The 12,141-nt window shown below is 41.7% G+C and overlaps 1 protein-coding gene across 8 annotated transcripts in view; it reads left to right on the forward strand.

The window, feature by feature from the left end:
• Positions 1-9,332, forward strand: part of GARNL3 (GTPase activating Rap/RanGAP domain like 3) — a 229,909-nt gene extending 220,577 nt beyond the window's left edge. For 6 of the 8 annotated variants that reach the window (XM_060200172.1, XM_060200173.1, XM_060200177.1 and 3 more), the window contains 3 exons: positions 3,906-4,121; positions 6,606-6,729; positions 8,855-9,332. In XM_060200172.1, the coding sequence (XP_060056155.1) occupies positions 3,906-4,121; positions 6,606-6,729; positions 8,855-9,032 (518 nt within the window). In that variant the 3' untranslated portion in view covers positions 9,033-9,332. Of the gene's footprint in view, positions 1-3,905; positions 4,122-6,605; positions 6,730-6,941; positions 7,077-8,854 lie in introns of those variants that run through there. The other 2 variants (XR_009552095.1, XM_060200176.1) reach the window with 2 other exon arrangements.
• The last annotated feature ends 2,809 nt before the right edge of the window (positions 9,333-12,141 follow it).

Raw genomic sequence — 12,141 nt, forward strand, 5'->3', positions numbered from 1 at the left:
AGGAGCAAGGAATTAAAGGCATACAGATTGGAAGAGAAGAAGTCAAACTCTCCTTATTTGCAGATGACATGATAGTATCCATGGAAAAACCTAAGGAATCCAGCAAGAAGCTTTTGGAAATCATCAGGCAATACAGTAAGGTGTCAGGCTATAAAATTAACATTCAAAAGTCAGTGGCATTCCTCTATGCAAACACTAAGTTAGAAGAAATTGAAATCCAGAAATCAGTTCCTTTTTCTATAGCAACAAAAACAATAAAATATCTAGGAGTAAACCTAACCAAAGAAGTGAAAGACTTGTATACTGAAAATTATGAGTCACTACTCAAAGAAATTGAAAAAGACACAAAGAAGTGGAAAGATATTCCATGTTCATGGCTTGGAAGAATTAACATCATCAAAATGAATATATTACCCAGACCCATCTACAAATTTAATGCTATCCCCATCAAGATCCCAAGCACACTTTTTAGGAGAATAGAACAAATGCTACAAATGTTTATCTGGAACCAGAAAAGACCTAGAATTGCCAAAACAATCTTGAGAAAAAAGAACAGAACTGGAGGCATCACACTCCCAGATCTCAAACTGTATTATAGGGCCATTGTCATCAAAACTGCTTGGTACTGGAACATGAACAGACACACTGACCAGTGGAATAGGATTGAGAGCCCAGAAATGAGGCCCCACACATATGGACATCTCATCTTTGACAAAGGGGCCCAGACTATTACATGGGGAAAGCAGAGTCTCTTCAACAAATGGTGTTGGAAACAATGGGTTGAAACATGCAGAAGAATGAAACTGAATCACTGTATTTCACCAAATACAAAATTAACTTCCAAGTGGATCAAGGACTTGGATGTTAGACCAGAAACTATCAGATACTTAGAGGAAAATATTGGCAGAACTTTTTTCCGCATAAATTTTAAAGACATTTTCAATGAAACAAATCCAATTACAAGGAAGACTAAGGCAAGTATAAACCTATGGGACTACATCAAATTAAAAAGCTTCTTCACAGCAAAAGAAACCACTACCCAAACCAAGAGACCCCTCACAGAATGGGAGAAGATCTTTACATGCCATACATCAGATAAGAGTTTAATAACCAACATATATAAAGAGCTTGCCAGACTCAACAACAAGACAACAAATAACCCCATCCAAAAATGGGTGGAGGACTTGGACAGAATATTCACCACAGAAGAGATCCAAAAGGCCGAGAAACACATGAAAAAATGCTCCAAGTCTCTGATTGTCAGAGAAATGCAAATCAAGACAACAATGAGATATCACTTCACTCCTGTGAGAATGTCATACATCAGGAAAGGGAACAGCAGCAAATGCTGGAGAGGGTGTGGGGTTAAAGGAACCCTCCTGCACTGCTGGTGGGAATGTAAATTGGTCCAACCTCTGTGGAGAACAGTCTGGAGAACTCTCAGAAGGCTAGAAATGGACCTACCCTATGACCCTGCAATTCCCCTCCTGGGGATATATCCTAAGGAACCCAACACATCCATCCAAAAAGATCTGTGTACACATATGTTCTTGGCAGCACAATTTGTAATAGCCAAAACCTGGAAACAACCCAGGTGTCCTACAACAGATGAGTGGCTGAGCAAGTTGTGGAATATATACACAATGGAATACTACTCAGCTGTAAAAAATGGTGACTTCACCGTTTTCAGCCGATCTTGGATGGACCTTGAAAAAATCATGTTGAGTGAAATAAGTCAGAAACAGAAGGATGAATATGGGATGATCTCACTCTCAGGCCGAAGTTGAAAAACAAGAGTAGAAAAGAAAACACAAGTCGAACCTGAAATGGAATTGGAGTATTACACCAAAGTAAAAGACTCTGGGGTGGGTGGGTGGGTGGGGAGAATACAGGTCCATGAAAAATGATGAATGACATAGTGGGGGTTGTATTGTTAAAATGAAATCTGGGGAATGTTATGCATGTACAAACTATTGTATTTACTGTTGAATGTAAAGCATTAATTCCCCAATAAAGAAATAAATTATTTAAAAAATAAAATAAAATAATTGTTTGTGGGCAGGGGAGATAGTATAATGTCTATGCAAAAGATTTCCATGCCTAACACTCCAAGGTCCAGTTTCAATCCCCAGCACCACCATAAGTCAGAGCTGAACAGTGGTCTGGTTAAAAATTAATAAATTATTTAAAATAAATAAATGGAACAATGGTTGGAAAAGAAAAAAGAAGGCCAGTTAGGACAGCTGTCAAGTTGCCAAAGAAAAGTAAAATTGGGGCCGGGTGGTGGCGCACCTGGTTGAGCACACATGTTACAATGCTCAAGGGCCCAGGTTCGAGCTCCCGGTCCCTACCTGCAGGGGGAAAGCTTTGTGAGTAGTAAAGCAGGGTTGTAAAGTAAAGGTCTCTTTCCCTCTCTGTCTCTCCCTTCCACTCAATTTCTGATTGTCTTTATCCAATAAATAAAGATAATTAAAATTTTTTTAAAACTTATAAAAAAAAGAAAAGTAAAATAAAGGTCTGTATATTTAAGTGCCTCTTTGGTGAAGAAGAAATAAAGAGATTAATGGGGTCCAGGTGGTGGTACACCTGGTTGAGTACACACATTATAATGTGCAAGGACCCAGGTTCAAGCCCCTTATCTATCCCCATCTACAGGGGGAAAGCCTTGTTAGTAGTCAAAATGTTGGTGTCTTGGGGCTGGGTAGTGGCACACCTGGTTGAGTGCACATGTTATAAGGCACAAGGATGAAGGTTCGAGCCCCCAGTCCTCACCTGCAGGGGGAAAGCTTTGCGAGTGATGAAGCAGGGCTGCAAGTATCTCTCTGTCTCTCTCCTTCTCTATCTCCCCTCTTAATTTCTGACTGTTTCTATCCCACAAATAAAAATAAAGGTAATTAAAAAAAAAAAAAGGAAAGGAAATGTTGGTGTCCCTCCCTCTCTATCACCCCCTTCCCTCTCAATTTCTGGCTGTCTCTAACTAATAAATAAAGATAATTTTTTTTTAATTTGGCCCACTGGTCAAACCCTATATATTTTTGTGGTCCAAGAAGTGGCACAGTAGATAAAGCATTGGACTCTCAAGCATGAGGTCCCAAATTCAGTCAATGGCAGCACATGTACCAGTGTGATGTCTGGTTCTTTCTCTCTCTCTCCTTTCTCATTATTAAATAAGATATTTAAGAGATAGAAAGAAAGATTAAGTCTTCTCATTACATTGGGGAGATGCTGTTACAGAGTTCTTCCTGGGGGGTCAGGTGGTGGCACACCTAGTTAACTGCATATATCACCAGGCGCAAGGACCCAGGTTCAAGTCCCGCTCCCCACCTGCAGGTGGAACGTTTCATAAGTGATGAAGCAAGTCTGCAGGTGTCTGTCTTTCTTTTTTTTTAAAATTTTTTAAATCTATTTATTTATTTTATTTTTTGTTGTCCTTGTTGTTTTTTATTGTTATTGTAGTTATTAGTGTTGTTGTTATTGATGTCATTGTTGTTGGATAGGACAGAGAGAAATCGAGAGAAGAGGGGAAGACAGAGAGGGGGAGAGAAAGATAGACACCTGCAGATCTGCTTCACCACCTGTGAAGTGACCACCTGCAATTGGGGAGTCGAGGGCTTAAACCAGGATCCTTATGCTGGTTCTTGCACTTTGTGCCACGTGCGCTTAACCCTCTGTGCTACTGCCCGACTCCGATGTCTGTCTTTCTTTCTCCATCTTTATCTCTTCTGCCCACTCAATTTCTCTCTGTCCTGTCAAATAAAAATATAAAGGGGGAAAAAAATAGCTTCTGGGAGTGTTGGATTTGTAGTGCAGACACTGAGCCCCAGCAATAACCTGGTGGTGGAGAGCTTGTAAATAATATCTTTTCCTATAGGTCTGATGGTGTTCTTTTCTCAATTATATTGCAGGTGAAATTCAGTCCAAAAATCTGTACAAGATTCCACTCCGAAACCTTGTTGGCAGAAGCATTGAACGGCCTCTGAAATCTCCCTTAGTCTCCAAGGTCATCACTCCACCCACATCCATTGGCCTTGGCATCGCTGCCATTCCTGTCACACATTCCTTGTCCCTGTCTCGCATGGAGATTAAAGAAATAGCAAGCAGGACCCGCAGGGAACTGCTGGGTAATGAGTCTCGATTGTTGCATTTTCATTGTAGACACACGAGCTGGTTTTGTCTTTGAGAGTTAATCCTCAAAGCAGTGAGAAAGAAACCTTCCTTTGACTAAGGACTTTAAAAATGAATAATAGTGGGATTCGGGTGGTGCACAGCAGGTTAAGTGCAGGTGGTGTAAAGCGCAAGGACCAGCAGAAGGATCCCAGTTTGAGCCCCTGGCTCCCCACCTGCAGGGGAGTCATTTCCCAGGTGATGAAGCAGGTCTGCAGGTGTCTTTCTCTCCCCCTCTCTGTCTTCCCCTCCTCTCTCCATTTCTCTTTGTCCTATCCAACAACGACGACATCAATAACAACAACAAGAAAACAGCAAGAACAGAAGGGAATATATATATGAAATGAATAATAGTGTGTCCTCATCAAGGAATGCACTGTAGTTTAGTCACTGACACTGCGGCCATCGATATTTATCAGTGCAGAAAGTAGCTTATAAAACTACCTGTCCAGTTGGAGACTACTTTTTTAAAATATTTATTTATTCTCTTTTGTTGCCCTTGTTGTTTTATTTGGTTATTATCGTTGTTGTTATAGATGTCGTTGTTGTTGGATAGGACAGAGAGAAATGGAGAGAGGAGGGGAAGACAGAGAGGTGGAGAGACAGATAGACACCTGCAGACCTGCCTCACCACCTGTGAAGCGACTCCCCTGCAGGTGGGGAGCCGGGGGCTCGAACCAGGATCCTTATGTCAGTCCTTGCACTTTGCGCCACCTGCACTTAACCCACTACACTACTGCCCGACTCCCTGAAGAAAACTTTTTAAAATACGTGTATGATTTCCTGGAAAAGTATCAAGAGTTTACATCCTGCACTCCTCAGAGAATAGTTTATGTTTATATCCAGAAGTTTCTATTTACTATGATATTACATATTGGTGTTGTGGTTCAGGTCTCATGGCTCAAAGCCTCCAGGCCCTAGACGCAGATCTGCAAGAATAATTCAGATGTAAAACAGATGCTGTACCTTTCTCTCTTAATATACTAGACCAGAAAAACTGAAAGCATAATGACAATATAAAAAGATTAAATGTTTTGTTTAGAATTGCAAAAATAAAAAAAGAATGCAAACAAAACAAAAGTGGTGTGTTAGAACAATCAAGAACTGGCTTGAAAATGAATTGGAAGCTGTATGGCATAAAACTCAAACATGGTTGATCTTAGCTCAGCCCTGCCTACAGTGTGTTGCCAGGACAGCTGGAGAAGTGGGACCAGACCTCCTGACAGGACAGGCCTTTACGTTGGTAAAGTCCATTGGTTTTAAATAGAAGCTGGTGCCTTTCATTGTGCTATTAAAATATCTGTGTCGCGAGTCGGGTGATATCGCAGTGGGTTAAGCGCACGTGGCACAAAGCACAAGGACTGGAGTAAAGATCCCGGTTCAAGACCACAGCTCCCCACGTGTAGGGGAGCCGCTTCAGAAACAGTGAAGCAGGTCTGCAGGTGTCTATATTTCTGTCCCCCTCTCTGTTTTCCCCTCCACTCTCCACTTCTCTCTGTCCTATCAAACAACAACGATATCAATAACAACAACAACAATAATAACTACAACAATAAAAAAAACAAGGGCAACAAAAGGAAATAAATATTAATATATATACATATATATCTGTGTCACTGTTTTAACTCATTCTTCTCTTTCTATGATTTTTTATCATCTTTATTTATTTATTGAATAGAAATAGCCAGAAATGCAGGGGAGCGGGGGTGATAGCAATGGAGAGAGACACCTGCAGCACTTCGTCCCCACTTGCAAAGCTTTCCCCCTGCAGGTGGGAATGGAAGGGAAGGGCGTCGGACCTGGGTCCTTGCACATTCTAACACATGCATTCAACCAGGTGTACCACCACTCAGCCCTCCCAGCCTTTTCTATGAAAACTTGAGCTGCCAAATACTATTTTTAAAGCCACCATACTTTTCAGAAATTCACCTCTGAATTATAGAGCATTAGAATTTGCAGTAGGATTGTAGGGGAATTTTCCATCCTTTATCAGTCTTTTCTGGAGTCTGTTTTGTTGTTTTGCAATATATATGAACTCATAATCAGAAAAAAAATCTTATATTCACAAGGAAACAATTATTTAAATATGTATTTTCTAATTTTTATATTTTATTTTTATTTTGTATATAGACAGAGAGAGGGAGGGAAAGGTAGAGAGAGACCTGCAGCACTGCTTCACTATCTGTGAAGTCATTGTTGCTCCCCCTACACTCCCCCTCCCCCCGCAGAAGGGGACCAAGGGCTTGAACTTGGATCCTTACACATTATAACATGTGCACTCTACCAAGGGTGTCACCCTCCAGCCTCTGTATTTTATCATTTTTTAAATAAGCATTTTGTCATTTTTCTTTCTGACGTAGCCCAACCTACATCACTTTTCTGTCTCTATGGTAGTTTTATGGTAACACCTCCCTGATCTGTGATTCTCCCCCACATACCAGGCCTCTCTGATGAAGGTGGACCCAAGCCAGAAAGAGCACCGAAGGCTAAATCAAAAGCAAGGAAGCGGTTAGAAAGCCAAGGAGTCACCAAGCCAGGGACAGTGAGATCAACTAGCAGTGACAGGTAAAGTGGGAGAAGTGGTATTCCTCAAGTGACAGCATTGCCTACAAGGTCCTTTCTTTCTTCTTTTCTTCCTCTCTCTCTTATCAGAGAACTGGTCGGCTCTGGCTCATGGTGGTGGTGGGGACATGGGGGGAATTGAACCTGGGACTGTGGGTCCTCAGGCATGAGAATTTTTTTGTATAACCATTATACTATCTACCCCCACCCAACAGGTCCTTTCTACTAACTAGTGAGGCCATGGATCAGCCCCTCTAACCAGTTACAGCTGAGAACGAGCCTATAACTCTGCCCTGAAGATCTCTAGGCAGTACAGCCTGTGTACTTCAGGAGGTGGTACAGTGGATAAGGTGCTGGACTCTCAAGCATGAGGTCCTGAGTTTGGTCCCCAGCAGCACATATACCAGAGTGATATCTGGTTCTTTCTCTCTCCTCCTATTCCTCTCATTAATAAATAAAATAAAATAAGATAAAATAAAGAGTACAACCTGCCAGGGGAACCCAGACTAATGGGCAACTTCACTAGCAAATTCAACAGATGCTCATTAAAATGTATTAAGAGACTTCTTTGCTCACCAGACTGACAAGAGATTTGTTAAAGCAAAGATGCTCAGGAAGAGTGAAGGGAAATAGGCATGTTCTGGGCTGTGGAAACTGCATAATGGTTATGCAAAAGATTTTCCATGCCTGGGCCTCCAAGGTTACAGGTTCAATCCCCAGCACTACTAGAAATAAGCCAGAGTTAAGCAGAATATCTTCTCCCCCTCATTAAAATTAAATGAATGGGCTTCCTAAATTTGGTAAAACTAGTTTTGCAGGCGACAAGAGAATCCTGCATGTTGGGAAAAAAAATAGCAGGGTTAGCAGCATAGGACTTTCAGCCTGATTCTTGGGCTCTGGGAACCCTGGGGAAGGTTTTAGACTGAGGGTGACACTATCTGGATTTGCACCTTAGAAAGGTAAATAACGGGAGTCAGGCAGTAGCGCAGCGGGTTAAGTGCACATTGCACCAAGCGCAAGGACCAGTGTAAGTCCCCGGCTCCCCACCTGCAGGGGGGTCACTTCACAAAACAGTGAAGCAGGTGTGCAGGTGTCTTTCTCTCCCTCTCTCTGCCTTCCCCTCCTCTCTCCATGTCTCTCTGTCCTATCCAACAACAACAACATCAATAACAACAACAATAATAACTACAACAATAAAAAAACAAGGGCAACAAGAGGGAATAAATAAATATTTAAAAAGAAAAAAGAAAGGTAAATAATAGGAGGTCTGGGACCTGGTGCAGTGGATAAAACACTGCAAGCGTGAGGTCCCAAATTCAATCCCCAGCAGCATATGTATGAGAGTGATGTCTGGCTCTATTTCTGTCTCTTCTCACCTATCTTCTTCATGAATAAATAAAATGAAATCTTTAAAAAGAAAGAAAGAGAGAGAGATAAAAGAAGGGAGGGAGGGAGGAAATTAACAGGACTAGATTTTCATGTCTGAAGCTTGGATGTCCCACGTTCAGTCCCTGACACCACTGTAAGCCAGAACCAAGTACTGTTCTGGTTAAGATGATGATGATGATGATGATTTTAAAAGACAAGTAACACCTTATAAACACTCCTACGTGTTCCCTACTACCTTTAAATCCTCATAGCAAATGGGGGTATGGATTGGCTTGTCAACACCCATGTTCAGTAGGGAAGCAATTACAGAAGCCAGACCTTCCACCTTCTGCACCCCATAATGCCCCTGGGTCCATACTCCCAGAGGGATAAAGAATAGGAAATCTATCACGGGAAGGAAAGGGATATGGAGTTCCAGTGGCAGGAATTGTGTGGAACTGAACCCCTCTTATCCTATGGTCTTGTCAGTGTTTACATTTTATAAATAAAAAAAAATACAAATTAAATTAAAATAAATAAAAAATAAATCCTCATAGCAACCCATGAGGTAAGGCTGTCTGAAACTGTGACCCAAGTTATATGAGCGGGGCAGAGAGAAGAACTCCTGCACTTCCCCACTTCTTCCCCAGACTCTGTGGCTGTTGTAGGGAGACAAGTAAGAGCCTCAGATGAGCAGGAAATGGTGAGGCACAATAGGTCTAGTTGAGGAGTGCTTTTTACAGTGACCTCTCTTTCCTAGGATCACATCGGACTCCTTGGAAAGTCCTTCTACTTCTGAAGCCAATCCCGAAGGGCATTACCACTCCACAAGCTCTGAGCAGGACCCAGTGGCAGACAGAGAAGGCAGCCCAGGCTGGAGCAATAGCCCCTTTCAGCTCACAGCCTCCTCGGACGAAGACATTATTGACTTGAAGTAAACAAAGTTTGTTTACTTACCATCTTTAATTTCACTATAAGATGTTTATACTCTAACTATTCCAAACACCATTCTCAAAAAAAAAAAAAAAAAAAGTGGCTTCTAGCCTATCTGTGATCTATTGGACCAAACTTTCTGCATACTTGACCGGTTTGGGTCATTCTCCAATGTCTGGTGACATATTTCTTGCCCTTGTTTTTCTTTCTGTTCAAGAACCATCAGTCCCCCTGCTAATAAAAGTGGTAGACTTCATTGAGGTTTTAGATTGAAACTTTGAATAAATCAAAACTGTTCATTCTTATTTACTGCAACCTTCTCTTATATTTTATACTTAGATGAAAATTTTATTTTTTCATTACAGTTTTGATTTGTGTCATATAATGTGTTTCTTTTGTAAAGAAAATCCATTGCCTTTCAATTTTATTATAAATAAGTTTTCTTTCTGCACCTTTGACCAGTTGCTGTTTTAGCTTATTGCGATTGGAACCAGCTGTGTTTCAGCCTGTAGACTGTTGAGAGAAGCTGAATGGTTAGATCTTAGAAACCCCTGCTTCTCCCCAGTCCTTGAGTCTCACAAGAAATAATAAGGTGTAGGAGCTTGTCGTGTGTCTTTAAGTTATTTTGTCTGGTTTTATTATTACTCTGAAACCATATATCCAGAAAACATTTGCTCCCTGTGATCAAAAGTATCATTCTCAAATTTCCTCTTGTTCAGGTCTGCCTTGTTCTTTCACTTGACCCCAGTGATTGCCCTTCCTTTGATCCCTTGTCTGCCTTTCCTTTCTCCCTCAAAGTAAGAAGAAAATGTGGGTTGGGACAAGTGCAAATAAGATAGTAAAATCTCAGTATCTAGCTAGGGGAGGCCCAAGGGGGATCCCAGAAATGTAGTTTCACTGGCACTGTAAAAAAAAAATTAATGTGAAAAAATTTTTTCATGTGTAAAGAAAGTAATTTTAGTTCAAGGGATTCCATTTTATTATGTCTCTTCCTGTTCACATCCCCCATAAAAAGTAACATGAAGTCATTTCTCCTATTAAAGCAGCTCTGAGAAGTTTTACAAGTCTTCTCTGTAATTGTGGAGAGCTGTGTTTGACCTGACCTTCATCTGATGGATTTTACATGAGTTTGGATTCTACCTCCTTAACGTCTCCCTCCCTGCCTATAGTGCACAGAGTTCAAAGTGATCAACCCAAAGAAAATGTGCCTGGTTCCCTTTAACAGCAGACAAGAGGCAAGACTGGTAAAAACAAAACTTGCCGGCTATTACCCATGTGAGATTATCTACAATCAAATGTGTTTTTCTTTTTCTTCTTTAACTTAAAAAAAATTTTTTTTTATTCTTTTTTGCCTCCAGGGTTATTGCTGGGGCTTGCTTGGAGCATGCACTACGAATCCACTGCTCTGGAGGCCATTTTTCCCTTTTGTTGCCCTTGTTATTTGTTTATTGTTGTTGTTGCCATTGCTGCCATTGTTGTTGGATGGGACAGAGAGAAATCCAGAGAGGAGGGGAAGACAGAGAGGGGGAGAGAAAGATAGACACCTGCAGACCTGCTTCACCGCTTGTGAAGCAATACACCTGCAGGTGAGAAGCCGAGGCTTGAGCTGGGGTTCTAACCGGGATCCCTACGCTGGTCCTTGTGCCTGATGCCAGGTGCACTTAACCTGCTGCACTACTGCCTGGCCCCCTCTTTTCCTTTGTTTTTTAAAGAATTTACTTATTCATGAGAAAAGTAGGAGGAGAGAGAGAAAGAACTAGACATCACTCTGGTATATGTGGTGCCAGGGATTGAATTTGGGACCTCATGGTTGGGATTCCAGTGGATTATCCATTGTGCTACCTCCTGAACCACTCAAATGTGTTTTTCTCATAGTCTTTGTAGCATTCAACATTCCCATTGTTTTTGTTTTTACCAGAGCACTGCTCAGCTCTGGTTTATGGTGGTGCAGGGAATTGAACCTGGGACTTTGGAGCCTCGGGCATGAGAGTCTGTTTGCATAATAATTATGCTATCTACCCCACCTGTATTCCCAGTCTTTATTTGTGGTTTGTTATACCCACTTTTTTTTTTTTGTGCTTGTAGGGTTACCACTGGGACTCGGTGCCTGCTCCTGGGGGCTATTTTATCCCCCAATTTGTTGCCCTTGTTGTTGTTATTCTTGCCATTGCTGTTGTTGTTGGACAGGACAGGGAGAAGTCAAGAGAGGAGGGAAGACAGAGAGGAGGAGTTCAAACCAGGATCTTTATGCGGGTCCTTGCACTTTGCACCATGTGTGCTTAATCCACTGTGCTAATGCCTGGCCCCCTATACCCACCTTTTTATAAATATTTATTTTTAATTTTATAGGAAATAAATTGAGAAGGGAAGGGAGATAGAGATGGATAAAAACATCTGCAGCACTGCTTTACCATTTGTGAAGCTTCCTCCCTGCATGTGGGGACCAGAGGCTTGAACCCAAGTCCTTGCACATAGTAATGTGTATACTTAACCAGGTATGCCACCACCCAGCCCCCTAGTTATTATAGCCCTTTGATAGATGGGGGGAAACACAAGATCAACAGTGTTATATCTTTTTAAAAATACTTAATTAGGGAGTTGGGTGATGGCACAGGGGGGTAAGCGCACATGGTGCAAAGTGCAAGGACCGGCATAAGAATCCCGCCTCAAGCCCCTGGCTCCCCATTAGCAGGGGAGTCGCTTCACAAGCGGTGAAGCAGGTCTGCAGGTGTCTCTCTCTCCCCATCTCTGTCTTGCCCTCCTCTCTCCATTTCTCTCTGTCCTATCCAACAAAACGACATCAATAACCACAACAATGTTAAACAAGGGCAACAAAGTGGAAAATAAATAAATATTTAAAAAAATTAAATATTAATTTATTGGCTAGGGATAGAAATCAAGAGGGAATTGGGAAGATAGAATGGGAGAGAGACAGAGAAACATCTGCAGCCCTCCTACACCACTTAGGAAGCTTCATCCCTCAGGTGGAGATCAGGGGCTCACACCCATGTCCTTGTGAATTGTACCGTGAGCTAAACTGGTAGCGCCACTACCCAGTTCCTCACTATGCTTTACCTTAACTGCATCAAAAAGTTTGTGAATAAACCTATATAA

This window comes from Erinaceus europaeus, chromosome 10 (genome assembly GCF_950295315.1).
Source record: "Erinaceus europaeus chromosome 10, mEriEur2.1, whole genome shotgun sequence".
Taxonomy (NCBI): Eukaryota; Metazoa; Chordata; class Mammalia; order Eulipotyphla; family Erinaceidae; genus Erinaceus; species Erinaceus europaeus.